The sequence below is a fragment of the Arachis hypogaea genome, chromosome 11 (assembly GCF_003086295.3).
Source record: "Arachis hypogaea cultivar Tifrunner chromosome 11, arahy.Tifrunner.gnm2.J5K5, whole genome shotgun sequence".
Classification (NCBI taxonomy): Eukaryota; Viridiplantae; Streptophyta; class Magnoliopsida; order Fabales; family Fabaceae; genus Arachis; species Arachis hypogaea.
The window spans coordinates 3,552,019-3,576,601 of record NC_092046.1 but is presented as its reverse complement, the minus strand read 5'-3'; the positions used below and the strand labels follow the sequence as shown (position 1 = coordinate 3,576,601).

The 24,583-nt window shown below is 37.6% G+C and overlaps 1 protein-coding gene and 1 long non-coding RNA gene across 2 annotated transcripts; both read right to left on the bottom strand.

The window, feature by feature from the left end:
- Positions 1-2,974: 2,974 nt before the first annotated feature.
- Positions 2,975-4,146, bottom strand: LOC112723744 (uncharacterized). The gene is made up of 3 exons (XR_003163148.2): positions 3,856-4,146; positions 3,366-3,435; positions 2,975-3,001 (listed from the first exon to the last, which is right to left on the bottom strand). It is a non-coding gene; the product is annotated as an uncharacterized lncRNA (long non-coding RNA).
- A 3,565-nt stretch (positions 4,147-7,711) lies between these two features.
- LOC112724011 (sugar carrier protein C-like) lies at positions 7,712-8,891 on the bottom strand. Its single transcript, XM_025775324.2, has 2 exons — positions 8,869-8,891; positions 7,712-8,408 (listed from the first exon to the last, which is right to left on the bottom strand). The coding sequence occupies exons 1-2, from the start codon at positions 8,889-8,891 to the stop codon at positions 7,712-7,714; spliced, it is 720 nt and encodes a 239-aa protein (XP_025631109.2).
- Between the last annotated feature and the right edge of the window lie 15,692 nt (positions 8,892-24,583).

Below are 24,583 nucleotides of genomic sequence, written 5' to 3'. Positions count from 1 at the left end.
TAACTGATTACCGCAGTTTGTTCCCGTTTTTCGAAATATATCAAATGGTTAATATATAATATAACTTTTCATTTTTAAATTAAACCGTGGAGACTTAGAATATATAAAATACACGCTAAAAAAATATAAACTAATACATATACTTATAGAATTTAATTTTAATGTATAATATAAAATATTTTATATAATTATTTAATTATATTTATTTAGATGATCATATATTTATGTAGTTAATATAAAAGATAATTATTTTTATTGACGTGATGTTATATAATTAAATATTTCATATAAAATTATTTTACATTAATAATGTACCAAAATTAAATATATAACTAAAATATTATGTAAACATAAAAAATAAGTTAACAAATCAGTTATCATATATTTAAGGTAAATTTTACTTTACTCTTTCTATAATAATATGTATATTACCCTCTGTGACATGTCATCTTTTAATTGGTTGCTATGTTAACTATGGTTAAACTATTGGTAATTAAATTATAGCCCAAAGTGGATAATTATGTAATTTATTAAAAATTCAATCTTTAATTCTTCCCCAAATCAAGCTTCCACACAATGAACCCTAATCTTCTGTATCTCCTTCTCCCATCTCCGTTTGTCCTTCTATCTCCTCTCTCCGCCGCCATGGATCCCTACTTTCATCATTACCGTCGCCCAAATACGTACATTCCTCTTCCTCCGCCGTATAACCACCACCATCTCCGTCAGGTTCCCAACCACGTTCTTGTGAACCCTACCGCATTCAATTTCAACCCTCCCATTTTTTTACCCGCCAATCCACTCTTTGTTCCTCAGGTTCTTGTTCTTTTCGAACACGATTCGCGTCACCGTAGTTCAATGCTATCGCAGTCTCCTTCAAATTCTAACCCTAACCGCAGTGCTTCCAGGTTCAGGAAGGAGTGCTTTGGCGGAGCAAACCGCCGTTGCCGTGTGGTTGTTTCTCCGAATTCCGGTATCGAATCAAAACTTTGCTCGGAAGAGGCGCGAGACTCTTCTCTTGAGACAACGGCTTTGGAACTGGATAGGTACGATTATGATAGAGCAGATAGGGTTCATGAATATAATGGCATTCCAAAGAAACAGGTTAAGAGTAAGAGTGCTTTTCTTAGAATCCAGACGCCAAAACCGAGCAATGGTAAGAATGAGGATGATGAACAATTACATTGTGATGATTGTGCTGTTGTTGACTCATTGGTTATTTTAACACAAAAAAAATTATTTGGATAAGTTTTGTAAAGGAACACATCTAGATGCTCAGACCCAGTAAGATTGTTTTTGATACACTGGCTTGATGGTAATAGTTTCTTGTGATTTGAAATTTTGTTTCCCCCTAAAGGATGTAATGCTACATGATCTGGATTCTGCCGATGCACAACCTCAAGGTGGGCAAGAATCGATTGATGAGTACAAACAGTGGATATGGTGGCTTAGGAGTACAGGGACAGAATCGATTGATGAGTGTTGTGCTTCTACAAGGTACGTATTTTTATGGATGTCCATTATAATGGTGTTGAACAATACTTATCCACAAAGATGTTCTCATGCAATGACCCCTAATTGCATTTGCTTTGTGCAAGTGCAGCCATAGAGAAGATGACTTTATTTTCTGTTTGCATTGGTTCAGCTTATCCAATTAGTTGGCCTTCTTTTATGCAACCACATTGTTCGCTTTCACATGTTGAAAACTGTTAAAGAACTGATGGTTGTTTTAGATTTGTATGTAATATGCTTGATGAAATTATTTATATTTGTTTTCATGCATGTTGAATGCACAAATATTTTTCTTACGATGATTCAGGATCTCCGTAGGTGATTTCAATGCTAGGAAACTCTTATCCCAATGCTGGTGGTCCACTTTCACAAAGCCATGTTATGGATATGTTGAATGATGTAAACTCGAGTGATAATTTTCGTTTTGACATGAATGACTTCCCTCAACTGACTAGTCGACCTAGTTCTGCTGGAGGGCCTCAAGCACAATTGGGTGCAAACGAAGGTTTCCAGCTTTGCCAGGATTCAAAAGTGTAGTAACTGGAGAAGATATGTGACCTGATTGGCTGTTATGCATTTCTTTCTAGCAATTTTGGCTGTTTTATGTTATCAAATAGTTTTTTTGTATAGTTGCCTTATGATTTGTTGTTTAAAGAGTCTCTTCTTACAGAGTTGAGTTGTAGACTGAATTATGCACTTTCTCTTATGGAAAGTTTTATGTATTTACGTGCATATCTACCTTAGTTCCTTTGGTGCTTGGTTTTATTGCTTTGTTTATTATATTCTGAAATTGTAAGTCATGTAAGGTGTTAAATAAGCATATGGTTTTCTGGTTTGTATCTCATCAAGTGTTTGTAGGTTGGAACTACTGAATGTTTTGTCTTTTTATCACAAAATGTAGAATCACCATTAATAGATTGTTCCAACTCTTACTTCCTTGTGCAATTTGATTTTAACATGCTGATTTTTTATGTTGTAAGATATGATTCTGATTGGACTGAAAAAAAAAATATTTTTTGCAAATCCTTGTTTAGACACAGAACAGCATAGTGAGTTCAAATTCATAATGATTAATGAGATCTGATAAATAAATGTCCTACTCCCTCCGCAAGTGAATTATGGTTAATATTAATAAACATGGCATAGAGAGTTCAGAATAATTAAAGAAAGGGAACCGAGGAATTTTCACGGTTCTTCCGGATTTTAAGAATTTGTTTAAAGATAGGTTTGGAGCAATGATTGAGTTGTCTTTGTGTGCATAGAAGTAATTAGCTTATACATTTTCCTTTAATGTTGAGTGTTTCTTGTTTTAGAGGATCTTGGTTGCCTGAAACTTGAATTTAAGTAAACGGTGGAAATGTGTAAAGTAAAGTGGATTTTTTTTCTTCTTTTCATTCTATTCCTCTAATACTTGAAATCTTAGTTCATAATCATTAGCAACTGCTCCATTGTAGATTGATTTAAGAATTTCGAAGCTAAGACAATTCATCTGCAAGAAAGAAACCAGACAACATCTACCTCAGTTTAAGGAAAACACAGAAGATTAAATAAAACTAATGCAGATGCCTATAATTTCTATATCTATTTATATTGAAACCTAACACAATGGACATTTTGAATTCCATCTTGCCTCAAAGAGAAACACAATGTTCAAAACATACATCACGAGAGAGGCAATGACTTGATGAGTGTCAATGGCTCAAGCCATTTTACTTGTGGAATACCCTTCTAAAGCTTTTAAATGTTATAGAATTAACTAATATATTAAACATGATTCCACATAAAAATGTGACTATATTTGTATAACTCCAAAGTGCGAAACAACTTGTCAGTTGCCACCATTCAAAATTCACCTTTGCCTTAAGATTACATTATGGTCTTGCTTTCCATCTCAATCTTCATGGCTATCTTCATCTTCTGAATCTGCATAATGGAAATGAAGCAGTTTGATATCAAATAATCAGTTGAAAAAAATTCATATTAAGCTTTTGAAACTTTTACAGGCTGAAGCTACTACTGAAAATAAAGCAATATAGTTGACGTAAATCCATCAAGATTTATTGAATAAAAGTAAACTGCAGACAGCAATGTGTTTAGGCACAAAGATGTCCTACAATCATATACAATTACATTGAAGGAAGCAATTTAAGGGGAAGAAATCAACCAACACCTAGCTACCATATCAATACAGATACCAGATTCAGATGACACAAATTAATAACTCGTGCCAGAACTTCTAAAGCATGTCTACTTCCATGAAGACACTAAGCATGCAAAACATATTGAGAACAATGCTCTTTGAATCAAGAGTTTACATTAGCAAGCCATGATCTTTCAACTTACCAGATCGAACATCATCACTAATTTTTCCTTTTGCTTGAATTTGTCTAACAAGCATCCGAAATATCAGCACCCACCAGTATATGCAGAACAAGCAAGCAATATAGAAGACTGTTGAACACATAATAATATTTTCGACCCTCCACTTTGTGCTTTTCCTTATCCAATGTGAGCAAAACTTCTTAGCTGGCAAAGAAAGATGTAAAACTACTGAGCATCGAAAAGCAAGATTATACAGACAACCAACACCTGTAATATTACACTTCGTAATCAATTGTTGAAATTTATGCATGGAAAGATCTTCTTTCTAATTTAGTGAATCTTTTATATGAGCTATTATTTGATAGGGAGGGGAAAATACAACATAGGATAAAAGATTACCGAAAAGAAACCACAAAGCTAAAGGAAAACAAATGATACCCCGACCCCCCCCTTTTATTCTTTTTTCTTCCGCCAAAAAAAAAAAAACACACAAATACTCAGAGACAAATAAATAAATAATAAACCAAAACACCATGGAAGAGAAATCCTTATTTTACTTGTTCATATAATAAGATTGCACAAGATTTATATACAAACTATCCCTCAGAAAATAATTATAATTCTGCTCAGAACAATATCAAATCAATAACAAATAAATTCAGAACTGTATCATAATTCAGGCAAATCAAATTCATGAAAAATAAGTTATCTAAAAAAAACTTCAGGAGGGCAGTTCCAAAACTGTTTTGCTAGAAAAGGGGAGTTAAGGGAAGGGCGAGAGCGAGTCGGCTGCTTGAGAGTGAGAATGACGGCGAGCGTACGGCTTCTTCAACGGTGAGAACGAAGGTTGGGGACTGGGGGGCACTAGTGAGTAAAGCCCGCCTTCTTGGTGTTATCATCGTTCTGCTTCTTCGTCGCCATTGAAGCTCAAGCTCTAAACTCTGAATGAGGATGATTGATTTTGAGTCTAAGCAAGCCGTGAGACAGCTACTATCATTTGAGCCGCAAACACAATATCACCAAAACAAAAGGAGTAGTTTGGGTGCTCTACAAGTTCGTATGCGCTCACAGTTTCCTCCGTTTTGTCTCCAGCAAAATTATCTTCATTGGAAATGGAAACAGCTTTCCATTGTACATAGTTGAGTTGATTTTTCTTTCAATTTCAGAGAGAAATGGGACTGAAGTGAATTGAGTTTCTGCACAATGATAAAAATATAACTTTACTTTTTAATATTTATAAAAATTATATATTCATCCCTCTTATGAAAATATTTAATTACAAAATTACCTTACTTTAGTTAAGATATTAATTCTTATTGAGTTAAATTAACTCAAACTAAAACTAAGAATCCAATTAAAACATGCCACGTCACAAGGGGTAATTTACATGTTCATTTAGAGGGGGTTGGGTAGAACTCACCATTAAACATAAAAAAGAGTATAGGAAGATAATGATTTTAGTGAACAATAGAGTTAAAAAAATTAAAATAAGATGATAATTAATTTAATTAATTTCTAATAATTTCGAATTTTGAATTTAAAAAAAATAAGAATTTACAAATGGTGCATTTACGATACGGTAACCTCCCTTCTTTGCGTGTGATTTTCGTTCTGCAGAGCCTTCCTCTCGCGCATTTTCTTCCACTCTCTCTGCTCCGATGCCTCCAGAAACACCAGCCGTCGCTGTCCAGAACACAGTCGACGCCGCCCAGCTTTCCGCGAACGTCCGAGAAGGGACCCGCTTCGAGAAGTTATTGAGTATCGAACAAATGCCACTACTAACATTACATCTGATTACCAATGAGTTATAGCTCAAATGGTATAGTCTCCCCATACTCAATTAAGAGGTTGCGGGTTCGAGTATCCTATCTTTGGTAAAAAAAAACATTACATCTGATTATCGAGAAGTTTTATTCTGAATTGTTTAGAAGTTTAACTGAAAATAATCCAGATGTTTATTTCACTATGATGATGGATGGTTATTCTTATTTCTTACGAGGATGGTTATTTAATTACTTTACAATTAAAACATGCTGTTTGTTTCAATCATTATGGATGCAAATGGTCGTTTTAGTGAGTTATTGGATGGTTATTTTTAATCACAGATGTCGGATGTTCAGGATGCTAGGACGACGGTGGCAGGATGCGACCTCCAGGGTGGGTACCGGCGCAGGAGAGAGAGGAGAGCCGGGCACCAAAAACGCTCGACGGGAACGATGAAGGCCTGCCTCGACGCGGGCTACCGGCGGATGGCACAAAGACCCGCGACGGGAAGGTGGCGTCCGTCCGAGCTGTTGGTTGCCAGCAAGAGAAGGGGCTGGATTGGGGTCGAAGCTAACGGATGGTGTGGGTGTCTCTGACGCCGCTGAGGTAGGATGGTTAGTGAAGAACGTTAGGAGTGGCTGCCGGCTGGGGAAGAAAAGGGATTTGGGGTGAAAACTGTTTGTAATTAGGGTTTGGATGGTTGTTTTTGTGAAATAACTAAAGGAGGGTTTTTGGATTTAGGGTAATTTGTGGAGTGATTTTTATTTTTTATTTCTATCTATTGGACTAAATAACCAACTCATTGTTCATATTGTTAAGATTTTTCATTGTCTCCCTAACAGAGTTGTAAACATAAATACATGTGTAGTTTAATTCATTTTTAATGTGTATTTTGTATTTAATTATGTATCTTATTGATGGCTAATTTTGATATACACATATATCGATTTAGTTAATATGTGCTATAATGGTATAAGATAAGATTATTATTAGTGAAATATTTTAAATATTTTTTTAGTAAATATAAAATAAATATATTAAAAATTTAAATTTTTTAAATTTTTTATTTTTTTAATTTGTAGTGTTAACCTGTGTCTTTAAACTATATATATATATATATATATATATATATATATATATATATATATATATATATATATTGTGCACAATGAGCTAGAGAGAACTACCTGAATTATTGGAGAAGACAAAAATTAATTTTATAACAAATAAAATTAAAATACAAATTTTAGAGATAAAAAAACTAAAATTTAATTTGTATATAATTTATAGTTTTATACGAAACAAATTTAAAATTTAGGAGCGATTGTCCCTTCTTACTATGAGGCTCCGCCTCTTTCCACAATAACTGTGTTTCATCAAAAGAGATGACATGGGCAATGAATTTGTATACTTATAAGGAATAATGATCTTATGGTCAAAAGAGAATTTTTAATATCTATAGTATTTGTTTATAGAAAGAAACAACTATAAATTTAGATAATAACATTGGAATCTAAATTTTCAAAATTCTATTTTAATTAAAGATTTATCTATTCGATATTATATATTTTCTGTTAGAATCTACTTAATATACTAAAATTGGGTTTTCTCCCAACTAATAAAAGTGAGGTGTCGTTTCCTCATGAATCCATTTTCCCGCCAAAATGAATGTACATTTTCTCTTCTAAATTTATTTTATAAAAATATCTTTATTATACTTATACTATAATTAGCATTTAAGTATTAATGCATAATTATACTAATTTAGGAAATATCTTTATTATAGTTATATAAAATCAATATTTAATGCATTATTAAACTACTTATCAATTATCAATCGAAATAATAATAATAATAATAATAATAATAATAATAATAATAATATGATAACTATAGGGATAAGTATTGTTTTGTCCCTAACGTTGAGGGTCAAAATCGAAACCGTCCCAACGTAATTTTTGATTTAGAATCTTCTTTAACGTTTTTTTTCGTATTAAAATCATCCAATGTAACAATAATTTTTTGTTTTGGTATTTTTTCCAGAGATAAATACTTAGGCAAAAACGTTTAAAACGTGGGGTTTGATCTCATTCGTTGAATAGATTATAATATATCAGACATAGATGGAAATAAACATCATCACCACAATAGCATACCACACTGGCAAATCACCGGGGTTTCCATCAATTCCGAACTTGGCTCCAATAGCAGCGGCTACTACGGCCTGACATATAATCATTTGGGCTCTGCCTTCCAGAAAAAGGGCTCTCCTACCCCACTTGTCAACCCCATATATAGACACAACAGTGGCAGCCACATTTATGACGCCGGTGATGACAGCTGACATGAGAGCATAGTTGTCCTTGAAGCCAATGGAGCCGAACAACACAGGCGCACAAAACATGATGACAATAATGCCCGTGAATTGCTGGAAGAATGGAATCATGATTGCCATGGTGAGGTGAGGCCTGTACTTGCGCTGCAGCAGGTTCCTCCAAGGGTGTTTCACCTTCTTCGATTCTTCACTTGCGGCAATAAGATCGTTGAACTCTTCATCAATGTCTTCCACGCCCGGAACCTTCCTCAGTTGTTGCCTAGCCTTTTCGTGCTCTCCACGCTCGATCATGGAGTTGGGTGTGTCTGGAAGGACCAATGATCCGATTGTGATGATGAGTGCAGAGACCATTGCACCACCAAAGCTAAGCCTCCATCCCCATCCACCTTTGATATTTGCGAAGAAGTAGTTGAGCACATTCGCCACTAGGATCCCAACTGTGATGGATAATTGGAACCCAATGTTCAAAGCTCCTCTTATTCCAATTTTTTAATTTGTTTATAATTTAATTTTTAATAAAAATTTTATTAGAGGCTTTCTTTATTTATTATTGTTTTTTGTAAATTTTGCAATACTATTTTTCTGTTTTTATTTAATTATCAGTTTGATATTTTATTCGATCTTATCACATGCATGGCACGTGCATCGCACGGGTAATTACACTTGTAAAATTGATATAATTTGGTTTAAATTTTTTTTGTTTAAAATTATTTTTTTTAAATTGTTTGATTTGAAGCCTAAGATCACCTTGATTTTTGTCATCTTAAATTATACTAACTTGTTCTGAAATTAAGTAATATCATGCTTACACCAGGCGTTTTATAACTTAAATGAAGAAATGTCAGTGTAATTTAACCTTTTTATTATGAATTGACAAGTGTAATATCACTTGATTTATGTATTAGTTCTTCTTGAAAGGTTGCAGAAGGGCTCACAGTTGAGGGTATATTGGAGACATGGATCAAATTGAAGCCTATTGTGATGGAAGAATGGGATGAGAATAAAGATGAACTGATAGATCTTTTTGGAAAGGTCAGGGATGATTGGTTGCAGAATGATTTCTCTGGTTGGATGGGAGCAAACAGGTAGTTCAATTAAGAGAATGTCTTAAATGTGCCGAGTTAAACTTAGCATTCAATTCACCAAGATGATCTAACAGTATAGATTTAATAGAAGTTATCTGTCAGTACTGTCCAGAATTATGTTAAGATCTTAAGGTATGATGCATGTATATTCGTACTATTCGATACACCAGACAAAAACAACTAAGATTTGATTTTCGGGTTTTAGAAAAAGGGTTTGCGTGATTATGTTTTTGACTTTTAAACTCTTGCTTATTGGTGATTGTGTTTTATACCTATAGATTCTATCCTGGTACTGCTGATGCACTAAGATTTGCAAGCTCAAAAGTTTACATTGTCACCACAAAACAGGTAATAATCCTTAAGAATACATAATTCTAGTCCTATATGAAATTTCACATTGCTATGATCTCTTCTTACTTTTCAATTTTTCCTTCTTCGATTCCTCACTTGCGGCAATAAGATCGTTGAACTCTTCATCAATGTCTTCCACGTCGGGAACCTTCCTCAGTTGTTGCGTAGCCTTTTCGTGCTCTCCACGCTCGATCATGGAGTTGGGTGTGTCTAGAAGGACCAATGATCCGATTGTGATGATGAGTGCAGAGACCATTGCGCCACCAAAGCTAAGCCTCCATCCCCATTCACCTTTGATATTTGCGAAGAAGTAGTTGAGCAAATTCGCCACTAGGATCTCAACTGTGATGGACAATTGGAACCTATTGTTCAAAGCTCCTGTGATTCCAATTTTTTAATGTTTATAATTTAATTTTTAATGAAAATTTTATTAGAGATTTATTATTGTTTTTTATAAATTTTGTAATACTATTTTTCTATTTTTATTTAATTATCAGTTTGATATTTTATTCGATCTTATCACGTGCATGGCACGTGCATCGCACGTGCATGGCACGAGTAACTACACTTGTTTTGTTAATTTATACACTAATAATAATAATAATAATAATAATAATATAACATTTCATTATAATATCTAAATTAAATTACTACTTTAAATAAATTAAATTAATATTGTGTATAATTTGTGATTCGAAGAATTGATGAGATCCATCAGAAGTCAAAAAAAGAAATTCATATTTCTAAATTTATCTATTGATATAGTGGAGAGATTACTAAACTGTGTACCTATATTTGGTGGCATGTACCTATATAATCACAATCACGTGAATAATTATTTTATAGTCAATTAGATGTATTACCGTTTTAGTTAAAAATTACACTAGTCAAATATCTTAATAAATGTCAAAATTTTCCAATTATGATAAACTAATTGAATGTATCACGCATTTTAATTATAATGTATTTGGCAGGTACTCTGAAGTGTCGAAATTTTTCAACTATATGATCAATTAATTGAATCACCCCACTTTAATTATAATGGCACTATTCAAGGATTCATACAATGTGTCAAAATTACTAGTCAAAGATTTCTACAATGTGCAAAATTTTCTAATTGTCAGTTATGGATGTAATTTCTCTGCAACTACAACTCTTCATCAATGTCTTCCACGTCGGGAACCTTCCTCAGTTGTTGCGTAGTCTTTTCGTGCTCTCCACGCTCGATCATGGAGTTGGATGTGTCTGGAAGGACCAATGATCTGATTGTGATGATGAGTGCAGAGACCATTGCGCCACCAAAGCTAAGCCTCCATCCCCATCCACCTTTGATATTTGCGAAGAAGTAGTTGAGCACATTCGCCACTAGGATCCCAACTGTGATGGACAATTGGAACCTATTGTTCAAAGCTCCTGTGATTCCAAATTTTTAATTTGTTTATAATTTAATTTTTAATAAAAATTTTATTAGAGGTTTATTATTGTTTTTTATAAATTTTGTAATACTATTTTTCTATTTATATTTAATTATCAGTTTGATATTTTATTCGATCTTATCACGTGCATGGCACGAGTAATTACACTTGTTTTGTTAATAATAATAATAATAATAATAATAATAATAATAATAATAATATAACATTTCATTATAATATCTAAATTAAATTACTACTTTAAATAAATTAAATTAATATTGTGTATAATTTGTGATTCGAAGAATTGATGAGATCCATCAGAAGTCAAAAAAAGAAATTCATATTTCTAAATTTATCTATTGATATAGCGGAGAGATTACTAAACTGTGTACCTATATTTGGTGGCATGTACCTATATAATCACAATCACGTGAATAATTATTTTATAGTCAATTAGATGTATTACCGTTTTAGTTAAAAATTACACTAGTCAAATATCTTAATAAATGTCAATTTTCCAATTATGATAAACTAATTGAATGTATCACGCGTTTTAATTATAATGTATTTGGCAGGTATTCTGAAGTGTCGAAATTTTCCAACTATAAGATCAGTTAATTGAATCACCCCACTTTAATTATAATGGCACTATTCAAGGGTTCATACAATGTGTCAAAATTACTAGTCAAGAATTTCTACAATGTGCAAAATTTTCTAATTGTCAGTTGTGGATGTAATTTCTCTGCAACTACAACTCTTCATCAATGTCTTCCACGTCGGGAACCTTCCTCAGTTGTTGCGTAGTCTTTTCGTGCTCTCCACACTCGATCATGGAGTTGGGTGTGTCTGGAAGGACCAATGATCCGATTGTGATGATGAGTGCAGAGACCATTGCGCCACCAAAACTAAGCCTCCATCCCCATCCACCTTTGATATTTGCAAAGAAGTAGTTGAGTACATTCGCCACTAGGATCCCAACTGTGATGGACAATTGGAACCTATTGTTCAAAGCTCCTGTGATTCCAATTTTTTAATTTGTTTATAATTTAATTTTTAATGAAAATTTTATTAGAGGTTTATTATTGTTTTTTATAAATTTTGTAATACTATTTTTCTATTTTTATTTAATTGTCAGTTTGATATTTTATTCGATCTTATCACGTGCATGGCACGGGTAATTACACTTATTTTGTTAATTTATACACTAATAATAATAATAATAATAATAATAATAATAATAATAATAATAATAATAATAATAATAATAATAATAATAATAATGTTCATACCCTGGCCCAACGATAAGGCCCAGGTACAGATAAAAGGCCCAATCCGAAGGGTTGAGCCTCACCTAGCACCGACCTTCCTCCTGCGAAGTCAGTTCTTACCACGACTTACCCTAAAGAAGTCGGGGACGAGAGTTAGCTGGCAGATCAACATTCGTTTGAATGAGTAACTGCCCCTAGAATCTCTCTAACCACTTCCAAGAGCCATATCTTAATCTCCCTGAGATAAAGGGACGGTTAACACCCTAAAAAAGTAGCACTATTTCAACGGTGGTTATTGGTTCACCACTATAAGTACACTGACATCCCTCAGGTATCACTAAGTCCCAATACTCTCTAGGCCTGCTCACACCCTTGCTGACTTAGGCATCGGAGTGTCTTTGCAGGTACCACCCCCATTCGTTCATACTCACAAGTCGGACGGAGGCCCCCAAGGCGCAGACCCGCTCGAAAGCTTCCTTCCTCAGACGATTGGGCCAACCCAGCGAGTCCAGCCCAACAATCTCCGGTTACCCATCGTAACATTGGCACCGTTGCCGGGGACCCGAGAGATCAACCAGTGATGGTGGACAGATCCCCTGAAGAGGGTCATGTGGAGACAGATTCCAAACAAGAGAATCTGGATACCGGAAACAATGATGCAGACCTAGCCTTCCATCAGGGAGCCAACGACCAGCATAGAGAGGGTACCTCCGGAGTCAAAATTCCGAAGGTGAATTCCTCAAAAGGACGCGAATCGGAGAAGGACGGACAGTCCTATGCAACTGAACTTATGGGATTAGTCCACATCCACCAAAGCCGCCTGGAACAATTGGAACAGGAACGGGAGCGACAAAGGGAGACCGAAAAGAACCTAAAAGAGGAGATGGAACGACGAAAAGAGTTAGAAAGAAAACTCTTGAAGTTAGAATCCTCCCTCAAAGGTCGGAACTCCCGCGACAATCGGGAAGAGTCGCCCCTAGGAGGAGAGGACCCCTTCAGCGAGGATATAATGAGGGCAAAAGTTCCGAGGAACTTCAAAAGCCCCGATATGGACCTCTATGATGGAACCACAGATCCGAAGCATCACCTAAGCAATTTCAAAAGCTGGATGTATCTGGCTGATGCCTCCGACGCTACGCGATGCAAAGCTTTCCCGACTACCCTGTCGAAAGCAGCGATGAAGTGGTTCGACAGCCTCCCCCCGAGGTCAGTCACCAGTTTTGAAGACCTCTCAAGAAAGTTCTTGATGAGGTTCTCTATCTAGAAGGACAAAGTAAAACATGCGCCAAGCCTCCTGGGAATAAAGCAGGAGGTCGGAGAATCCTTACGAGCCTACATGGAAAGGTTCAACAAAGCATGTCAAGAATTCCAAGACCTGCCCACCGAGGCAGTCATTATGGGGTTAGTCAATGGGCTTAGAGAAGGTCCCTTCTCACAGTCCATATCAAAAAGACACCCCACCTCCTTAAGTGATGTACAGGAAAGAGCTGAAAAGTACATCAACATGGAGAAAAATGCTAAGCTGAGAGATTCGAGTTGGCGACCTGGGCATCTTCCCTCAACAAAAGAGAGGGAGAGGGAACCCAAGAAGAAGGAAGAACTCGGTCTCGATAGACCAAGGAAATATCACTCTTATACTCCTCTAAAGGTTTCTATAGTGGATGTATACAGAGAGATTTGCAATACTGAAAGGCTGCCACCTCCCAGACCTATTAAAAATAAAAAGGGGGGAGTCGCAGCGACTACTGTGAGTACCATAAAATATATGGTCACTCAACAAATGACTGTTACGACCTTAAAAATGTGATAGAAAAGCTGGATAGAGAAGGCCGGCTTGACAGATATCTCATAGAAAGGTCGGACAGCCATGGAAAGAGAAAGCGAGACGATGAGGATAGAAGAGACCCGCCATCGCAGACTCCGGAGAGACATATCCATATGATCTCAGGAGAGTTTGCGGGAGGGGGACTCACCAAGTCCTCTCGCAAAAGGCATCTCAAGCGAGTCTACCAAGTCGGGAACGAGTCACCCGACCTTCCAACCATATCATTCACAAAGGAGGATGGGCAAGGAGTAATCCCTGGACACGACGATCCAGTGGTAATAACCATGATCCTAGCAAATGCCCATCTCCACAGAACCCTAGTAGATCAAGGAAGCTCAGCGGACATCCTTTTCAAGCCCGCTTTTGATAAACTAGGGTTAGATGAGAAAGAAATAAGAGCCTACCCCGACACCTTGTACGGATTAGGCGATACGCCAATAAGACCACTGGGATTTCTACCCCTTCACACCACTTTTGGAAAAGGGGAAAAATCCAAAACTCTGAGTATAGACTTCATATTCATCGACGTAGGGTCAGCATATAATGCTTTAATTGGCAGAGCTACCCTTAATCGACTCAGAACAGTGGTGTCCACCCCCCACCTTTGCATGAAATTCCCGACCTCAGCGGGAATAGCAACGGTGAGGGGAGATCAGAAATTGGCAAGGAAATGCTACAATGAAAGCCTGAACCTGAGAGGAAAAGGCAGAGAAGTTCACACAATAGAGCTCGGCGGTGCAAGGGCCAGAGAAGAGCTGCGACCACAGTCGGGAGGAAAAACCGAAGAAATACAGGTCGGCCAAGAGGAAGGAAAAAATACCAACATAGGAGCCAACCTAGGGGAAACCCTAAAACAAGGGTTGACTAAACTCCTAAGAGACAATTCCGACCTCTTTGCCTGGAAAGCCTCCGACATGCCCGGGATAGATCCCGAGCTCATGTCCCACAAGCTCTCGGTATACCCAGGGTCCCGACCTGTACAACAAAGAAGACGCAAGCTCGGCCCGGAACGAGCCCTAATAGTAGAAGAATAACTACAGGCACTCTTAGAAGCCGGCTTCATCAGAGAAGTCAAATATCCAACATGGCTAGCCAATGTAGTGCTAGTCAAAAAGCAAAATGGCAAATGGAGAATGTGTGTCGACTACACTGACTTAAATAAGGCATGTCCAAAGGACCCTTATCCACTACCAAGTATTGATACACTAGTAGACTCTAGCTCGGGATATCAATACTTGTCGTTCATGGATGCTTACTCGGGGTATAACCAAATCCCGATGCATGAGTCAGACTAGGAGAAGACATCATTCATCACGCCCAGAGCTAATTTCTGCTATGTGGTCATGCCATTTGAGTTGAAAAATGCAGGGGCCACATATCAGAGGCTGATGAATAAGGTGTTCGCTTCTCACCTTGGAAGCTTAATGGAAGTCTACGTCGACGACATGCTGGTAAAAACCAAGGAAGAAATCGACCTCTTGACAGACCTCTCGTAAGTCTTTGACACCATAAGGTTACACGGGATGAGACTAAATCCCGCAAAGTGTGCCTTCGCGGTAGAAGCTGAAAAATTCCTGGGTTTTATGCTAACACAGAGAGGGATTGAAGCAAATCCCGATAAGTGTAAAGCTATCCTGGAAATGAAGAGTTCGACTTGCTTAAGAGAGGTTCAACAGTTGAATGGCTGACTTGCAGCCCTCTCCAGGTTCTTGGCAGGATCAGCACTCAAATCCCTTCCACTGTTTTCTTTATTAAGAAAGGGATGTCGGTTCGAATGGACACCTGAATGCGAAGAGGCGTTCCAAGAATTCAAAAGATTCTTGAGTCAGCCTCCGATACTGACCCGACCCGTTGTTGGAGAAGACCTCGTCCTATATTTGTCTATAGCAGACAAAGCTGTCGCGTCAGCTCTGATAAGAGAAGACGAGGTCGGACAACATCCAGTGTACTTCATCAGCAAAGTTCTACAAGGCCCCGAGCTAAGGTACCACAAACTAGAGAAGTTTGCCTACTCCTTAGTAATAGCCTCACGAAGGCTACGACCTTACTTTCAAGCGCATACAATAAGAGTCCGCACGAACCAACCCATGAAGCAAATCTTCCAAAAAATGGATGTTGTGGGGAGAATGGTTCAATGGGCAATAGAGCTCTTCGAGTTCGATTTGAAGTACGAAACTCGGACAGCAATCAAAGTTCAATGCCTCACCGACTTCATAGCTGAGTACGCGGGAGACCAAGAGGGAAAGCCAACTACATGGGAACTCTATGTAGATGGATCCTCAAACAAGACAGGGAGCGGCACATGCATAATATTGGTCGATGAAAGGGGAACCCAAATAGAGGTTTCCCTCAAATTTGAATTCCCAGCTTCAAATAATCAGGCAGAATACGAAGCCCTGATTGCTGGATTAAAGCTGGCAGAAGAAGTCGGTGCAACAAAAGTGATGATATATAGCGACTCCCAAGTGGTGACTTCCCAGATAAACGGAGAGTATCAGGCAAAAGATCCAAATATGAAGAGATACTTGGAAAAAACTTTGGAGTACCTCGGGCGCTTTGCGGAAGCCGAGGTCAAACACATAACTCGGGATCTCAATAGCAGAGCAGACGCCCTCTCCAAGTTAGCAAGTACCAAGCCAGGGGGGAATAATAGAAGCTTGATCCAGGAAACTCTCCAAGAACCTTCCGTGGTAAAAACAGAAGAAAGGCAAGTGATCCTCGAGGTATCCGGGCTAAACCTTGGATGGATGAACCCCTTGGTCGAATACCTGAAATTCGACATCCTCCCCAAAGAGGAAAAAGAGGCTAAGAAAATCCGGAGGGAAGCACAACATTACACTCTGGTGAAAAATATCCTCTATAAAAGGAGAATATCAACACCATTGTTGAAGTGCATACCGACTTCGAGAACCACCGAGGTACTAGAGGAAGTTTATAATGGGATCTGTGGAAATCATCTCGGAGCAAGGTCGCTAGCCAGGAAGGTCATCCGAGCTGGATTCTACTGGCCGACCTTGCAAAAAGATGCCACCGAGTTTGTGAAAAAGTGCCAGCCATGCCAGATGCATGCAAATTTCCACGTAGCTCCCCCCGAAGAACTCATCAGTATAACTTCTCCATGGCCCTTCGCAAAATGGGGAATGGATTTGCTAGGTCATTTTTCCCAGGCGCCAGGATAAGTCAAATATTTAATTGTGGGGATAGACTACTTCACAAAGAGGATAGAAGCAGAACCACTAACTACCATCACAGCTCAAAGAAGTCGGAGGTTCCTCTACAAAAATATCATCACAAGGTATGGAATACCTTATTCCATCACTACAGATAATGGAACCCAATTCACCGACTCTACCTTCAGAAGCCTGGTGGCCAATATGAAAATCAAACACCAGTTCACCTCGGTGGAACATCCACAAGCCAATGGACAAGCCGAGGCAGCCAACAAAGTCATACTGGCAGGGCTAAAGAAAAGACTACAAGAAGCAAAGGGAGCCTGGACAGAAGAGCTCCCACAAGTGTTGTGGACTTATCGGACGACGCCACAATCTGCTACTGGAGAAACACCTTTCCGACTTGTCTATGGGGTAGAAGCTATGATACCAGTAGAAATCAGCGAGCAAAGCCCAAGAGTGATTCTCCATGATGAAATCGGAAACATACAGGGGCACAAAGAGGAGCTAGAGTTGCTCCCCGAAGTCCGAGAACAAGCCCAGATAAGAGAAGCAGCGCTGAAGCAAAGGATGGCTACCAGATACAACAAGAAGGTCATTCAAAGAAGTTTCACACTAAGCGATCTGGTCTTAATCAGAAACGACATAGGAGTCAACAAATCGGGGGAAGGAAAACTCGCTGCCAATTGGAAAGAACCCTACAAAGTTAGCGAGGTCTTAGGAAAAGGTTATTATAAGGTGACCGACTTAAGCGGCGCCGAGTTACCAAGATCGTGGCATGCCTGTAATATGAAAAGGTATTATAGTTAAAAGCGAACTCTACTCCCTGATGTACTCTTTTCCCAACTTCACAATTTTTTCCCAAACATTAAAGGGTTTTTTCTGAAGAATGGTTTTTAATGAGGCATCATAGTAGAGGCTAAGGGGGAAAAGATTATTAAAAACCCTTAGTAGCAGTAAAGTACCTCCCCAAATTAATAAAGATCTTTTACAATATCTCTTATAAATTCCTTCTCATTTATTTTTCTTCCTACGAAACGCGCCGACTTAAGCTCGACAAAACGTGAAAATCCCATGAACCGACCTAGATGGTCGTTAGGATAAAACGACGAGGTACAAGTTGGTGTAAAGAGGTTATAAAAGTTGATCGTGAGAAACTCGGAGACATTCCGACTCATAAGTCGAAATGAAAAACCGAGTAGAAAAAATGCATTGCAAAAAATAACCTAAGTCATAGAACTCAATAAAACAAAGTTGAGCACAAGGAATAACAAGAAAGAGATCGAAAAACCTAGGAAAAAGCTTAAAGAATGTCCTAAAGTCCTTAAAGGCTTAGAAGGACAGACAAGCAAAAGGTTTTCAGAAAAGATTAAAGGGACTTCGAAAAATCAAAGTCAGAAAGCATGCACACAAAAAGGTAGCTGAAACCCTTATACCAAAAAGGGTATTTTTGTTAAATAAAACCCTTATCCAAAAAAGGGCAATTATAAATATTTTTGTTTACAGCCATAAAAGGCCAAGGCAAATGTCAACATACCACCACCACAAATATAAAGAGTTTAAAAAAGGGGGGACCCACAGGCCGGGCCCTTATATAGCCAACAAATTTTAAAAGAGCATCACCACCAGAGTCGGGAAGAGAAGTCGGAGCGCCATCAGGACCAGGGAGAGAAGTGTCCATAGGAGTCGGAGAAGAGGTGCCGAGAGGTCGGGAGGAACTCGGAACATCCTTTTGACGAGGAGGGGACTCAATGATTCTCTGCCCCCGAGTCTTCAAATCTGACTCGGTGACGACCTCGGGAGCAGGGGGATAAACTATGGCACCATCAATAACGACCTTGTCAGGATCCAAAGGAGAGAGATCCAGGTCGGGATCAAGGACTCCGACCTGCTCCTTAAAAATCCTCCAGGCCTCCTTCGCCCCCTCAGCGATAGAGTCCTCCAACTCGGCATAGGCAGTCCGAGAGTTCAACAAATCCCTCCTTACAGCCACAAGGTCCTCAAATAAGCTCTGATAACTCTCATGCGCCTTCTTTCTCAAGCCCTCCTCCATGTTACATAGGGCTTGTAACTTGCTCTCCTTCTCTCGGAGGCCATCACTCTCCTCCTTCAATTTGGCGACCTCCTTCTTCAACTCCTTCTCATGTTCCTGATATATGAAAAGCCTTCCCTCCAACTCCTCAACCTTAGAGGTTGAACCCAGAGAGCTAAGAGAAGTCTTCTCAAAAATATCAAAGAACTTGGCACAAATCCCCGCCGCCCTGATGCTCTCCTCAGCCAGAATAGTGAGGTGGTTCCAAATAGAAACATCATCCATACCTATATGGGTATGGGGATAGATGACCTTTCGGATAAATGCAGGAGCATCCACCTTAGCCTCACCTTCAAAAGAAGAGCCAGACGTTAAAGCCTTGCGCTTCTTCTTCTCTGGCTCAGGAGAAGGTCGGGGAGGAGGGGACGGTTGAGAAGAAGCCGAAGCAGGAATAACAATGGGTTGAGAAGGAGTCCCCAAATTTCAGGAAGAAGGGGGAGGAAGAGGAAGAGGAGAGCTAGTTACCCTGGCACCACCGGTTTTGGCGCGAGACCTCGCCCTGGCCTCCTGGACTCTCTGGTAAGACTCATTTGAATTCTTCCTTGCCATCTCTGTAAAAGAAAACAATTAGTAAAATAAGTCGGTAAACTTCAAGTCAGTAGAAACAAGTCGAAAACAAAGTAGATAAAGGCTACCTAGTTGTGTCTGGACAAAAGACGACGACCCCTGGAGAAATTTTTTGGTATCCAGATATGGGGCCCTCCCCCATACTTCTCGAAGGAACCCCACAATGGCTGCCTCCACCTCATCCAGATCCTCCAAACCATATTTCTCACAGGGGGAAGCCTCTAACCAGTACAAGGGAAAGCGAGGGGAAGAATTCTCATCCAAGAAAAAGGGGTGGTGACCCTCTATGCCTTGAACTTTGAAAAAATAATTTTTGAAGTCATGAAAGGATTTGTCAAAAAGGGTGAAAACTCTCCGACCTTGTATAGCCCGGAAAGACACCCATTGTTGCTTATTATTTTACCCACTGAAGGGCTTGGTCATATGGAAGAGATGAAAGAAAATTCTTAAAGAAGTCGGAAAGTCTAAAGCATGGCTGATAAACTGGTAGATTTTCAAAAAACCCCAGGAATTTGGGTGAAGTTGAGTAGGAGCAATTCGGCAGTGACGCAACACCAACATCTCAAAATCAGAAAATGGAAGAAAGACACCCAAACGGGTAACCATGCTCTCATACATAAAGAAGAAATGAGGGGCCGCCTCAGTGGCCCTCCCGAAGCAAACCCGGTCTTCCGGACCCGGGACCACAAACTCATACTTCGGCTCATCCTCCTTGAAAGTACAAATTCGGTGATGAGTGTGAAGGTTGGTGATAAATTCGGTGTCAACCAAAGGTTCCTCCCCCAGGACCGTAACATCAACCCACTGAGCAAGACTTTCAACAGAAGACATTTTCTTTCTTTTAAAAAAGGGGTTGGTAAAACCTACAAAGGAAAAAGAAAAGAAAATAAAAAAATATGGTCTCTAAGGGGAAAGTACGGAATCAAACAGAAACCTACGAATCAACCTATCCATCCGAAAAATAAAAGCATGCAAACCGAAAGCATGTTGCAAAAGGAGAAGAAGAAAAATCTAACCTTTATCTGAAAAAGGTTGGAGGAAATGAAAGCCTTCAAACACAAGAATGCTGCACGAACAGGTGAAATTTGAAAAATCGCAGAAACAAAACAATGAAAGAGAGGGAAAGTATTTATAAACACGTTAGGGGTATAATGGTAAAAACGGGGCAGTCATTAATGGGTGCACCGTTATCAAGGTAATTAATACCTACGCGAACCTCTAACAGACGCGACGTTTGATTAGACGTAACTGTGAAAAATCAAAAGTCACGAAAGTCACGTCGGTTCCAAACAAACACGTCGGTTCCCTCCCAAGTCGGCTACATTCCCGAGTAGAATACTCGAACCCAAATCTTCAAAGAAATTGGGCTCGAGTAGGGGCACTGTTCATACTCTGGCCCAACGATAAGGCCCAGGTACAGATAAAAGGCCCAATCCGAAGGGTTGAGCCTCACCTAGCATAGACCTTCCTCCTGCGAAGTCGGTTCTTACCACGACTTACCCTAAAGAAGTCGGGGACGAGAGTTAGCTGGCAGATCAACATTCGTTTGAATGAGTAACTGCCCCTAGAATCTCTCTAACCACTTCCAAGAACCATATCTTAATCTCCTTGAGATAAAGGGATGGTTAACACCCTAAAAAAGTGGCACTATTTCAACGGTGGTTATTGGTTCACCACTATAAGTACACTGACATCCCTCAGGTATCACTAAGTCCCAATACTCTCTAGGCCTGCTCACACCCTTGCTGACTTAGGCATCGGAGTGTCTTTGCAGGTACCACCCCCATTCGTTCATACTCACAAGTCGGACGGAGGCCCCCAAGGCGCAGACCCGCTCGAAGGCTTCCTTCCTCAGACGATTGGGCCAACCCAGCGAGTCTAGCCCAACAATCTCCGGTTACCCATCGTAATAATAATAATAATAATAAAAAATAATAATAATAATAATAATAATATAACATTTCATTATAATATCTAAATTAAATTACTACTTTAAATAAATTAAATTAATATTGTGTATATTTGTGATTCGAAGAATTGATGAGATCCATCAGAAGTCAAAAAAAGAAATTCATATTTCTAAATTTATCTATTGATATAGCGGAGAAATTACTAAACTGTGTACCTATATTTGGTGGCATGTACCTATATAATCACAAACACGTGAATAATTATTTTATAGTCAATTAGATGTATTACCGTTTTAGTTAAAAATTACACTAGTCAAATATCTTAATAAATGTCAAAATTTTCCAATTATGATAAACTAATTGAATGTATCACGCGTTTTAATTATAATGTATTTGGCAGGTACTCTGAAGTGTCGAAATTTTCCAACTATATGATTAGTTAATTGAATCACCCCACTTTAATTATAATGGCACTATTCAAGGATTCATACAAATTTGTCAAAATTACTAGTCAAGAATTTCTACAATGTGCAAAATTTTCTAATTGTCAGTTGTGGATGTAATTTCTCTGCAACTACAACTCTTCATCAATGTCTTCCATGTCGGGAACCTTCCTCAGTTGTTGCGTAGCCTTTTCGTGCTCTCCACACTCGATCATGGAGTTGGGTGTGTCTGGAAGGACCAATGATCCGATTGTGATGATGAGTGCAGAGACCATTGCGCCACCAAAGCTAAGCCTCCATTCCCATCCACCTTTGATATTTGCGAAGAAGTAGTTGAGCACATTCGCCACTAGGATCCCAACTGTGATGGACAATTGGAACCTATTGTTCAAAGCTCCTGTGATTCCAATTTTTTAATTTGTTTATAATTTAATTTTTAATGAAAATTTTATTAGAGGTTTATTATTGTTTTTTATAAATTTTGTAATACTATTTTTCTATTTTTATTTAATTATCAGTTTGTTATTTTATTCGATCTTATCACGTACATGGCACGGGTAATTACACTTGTTTTGTTAATAATAATAATAATAATAATAATAATAATAATATAACATTTCATTATAATATCTAAATTAAATTACTACTTTAAATAAATTAAATTAATATTGTGTATAATTTGTGATTCAAAGAATTATTGAGATCCATCAGAAGTCAAAAAAAGAAATTCATATTTCTAAATTTATCTATTGATATAGCGGAGAGATTACTAAACTGTGTACCTATATTTGGTGGCATGTACCTATATAATCACAATCACGTGAATAATTATTTTATAGTCAATTAGATGTATTACCGTTTTCGTTAAAAATTACACTAGTCAAATATCTTAATAAATGTCAAAATTTTTCAATTATGATAAACTAATTGAATGTATCACGCGTTTTAATTATAATGTATTTGACTCTGAAGTGTCGAAATTTTCTAACTATATGATCAGTTAATTGAATCACCCCACTTTAATTATAATGGCACTATTCAAGGATTCATACAATGTGTCAAAATTACTAGTCAAGAATTTCTACAATGTGCAAAATTTTCTAATTGTCAGTTGTGAATGTAATTTCTCTGCAACTACAACTCTTCATCAATGTCTTCCACGTCGGGAACCTTCCTCAGTTGTTGCGTAGCCTTTTCGTGCTCTCTACGCTCGATCATGGAGTTGGGTGTGTCTGGAAGGACCAATGATCCGATTGTGATGATGAGTGCAGAGACTATTGCGCCACCAAAGCTAAGCCTCCATCCCCATCCACCTTTGATATTTACGAAGAAGTAGTTGAGCACATGCTCTTGTGATTTCAATTTTTTAATTTGTTTATAATTTAATTTTTAATGAAAATTTTATTAGAAGTTTATTATTGTTTTTTATAAATTTTGTGATACTATTTTTCTATTTTTATTTAATTATCAGTTTGATATTTTATTCGATCTTATCACGTACATAGCACGTGCATCGCACATACATGGTACGGGTAATTACACATGTATTTTATGACTATTGATTGTTAGTTTTTACTTTACGAAACGGGTTGAATATTTAGGTCTGAAAGTCTATAAAGTGATTAAGTTATTTATTTAAAATTTTAAATGTTACTATGTATTATTGGATCTTAAAATTCAATGATTAGTGTAATAAGATAAAATAAAATAACGGTATAAGATCTTTTATGATTTTATTTGGTATAGAAAAAAATAGAAAAAAAAAGAAAAAAAAAAGAGACAAAATTAAATTAATTAGCTAGGTTCATATTTAAATCTATTAGATGTTGAAGCTCACTCCATAGTTGGCTCCAATTTGAGTGAATGTCCGCGCCAGAAACAGCTGCTTTAGCTATACAATCTGCAACACTATTTGCATTCCTCTGAATTAAAAGAATAGAGACTCTCCAATTCCAATTCATAACCTGCTGTATATGCTTTGCCAAATCCCATTCCGAAATATCTTTACCAAGTATTCTTTGGTTTACCAAGAAAAGAGCTTTTAAACAGTCTGTTTCACAAATAACTACCTCACGAAATCTATTCTCTCAAACAAGAAGTAAACCTCTCCAAATTGCATATAATTCTGCAAAAAGAACACTGCACATTTTGACTTTTTCAGTGCAACCTTTCAACCAACATTCATCAGGATTGCGAATGATACAACCAAAACCAGCATAACCAAAAGGAACAAAACAACTAACATCACAATTCAATTTAACAAAATGAACTAGAGGTGGAACCCAATGCAAACAAAGTGAAGGAGGAGACAAAGATCTTTTATGATTTAAGTCTTTAATAATAATTAAGACCTAATCATTATATATACTTATTATAAGCGAAAGATCCATAAACTCCAAAGCTATGTTTTAAAAACCTTAATACGCGTGTTTGGTATGGTACACATAATGAAGAAATACTTGATCAGAATACTAATAGTTAGAGAAATTACAAAAGTAGTGTGAGGGAGTCAGTGGTACTGAGC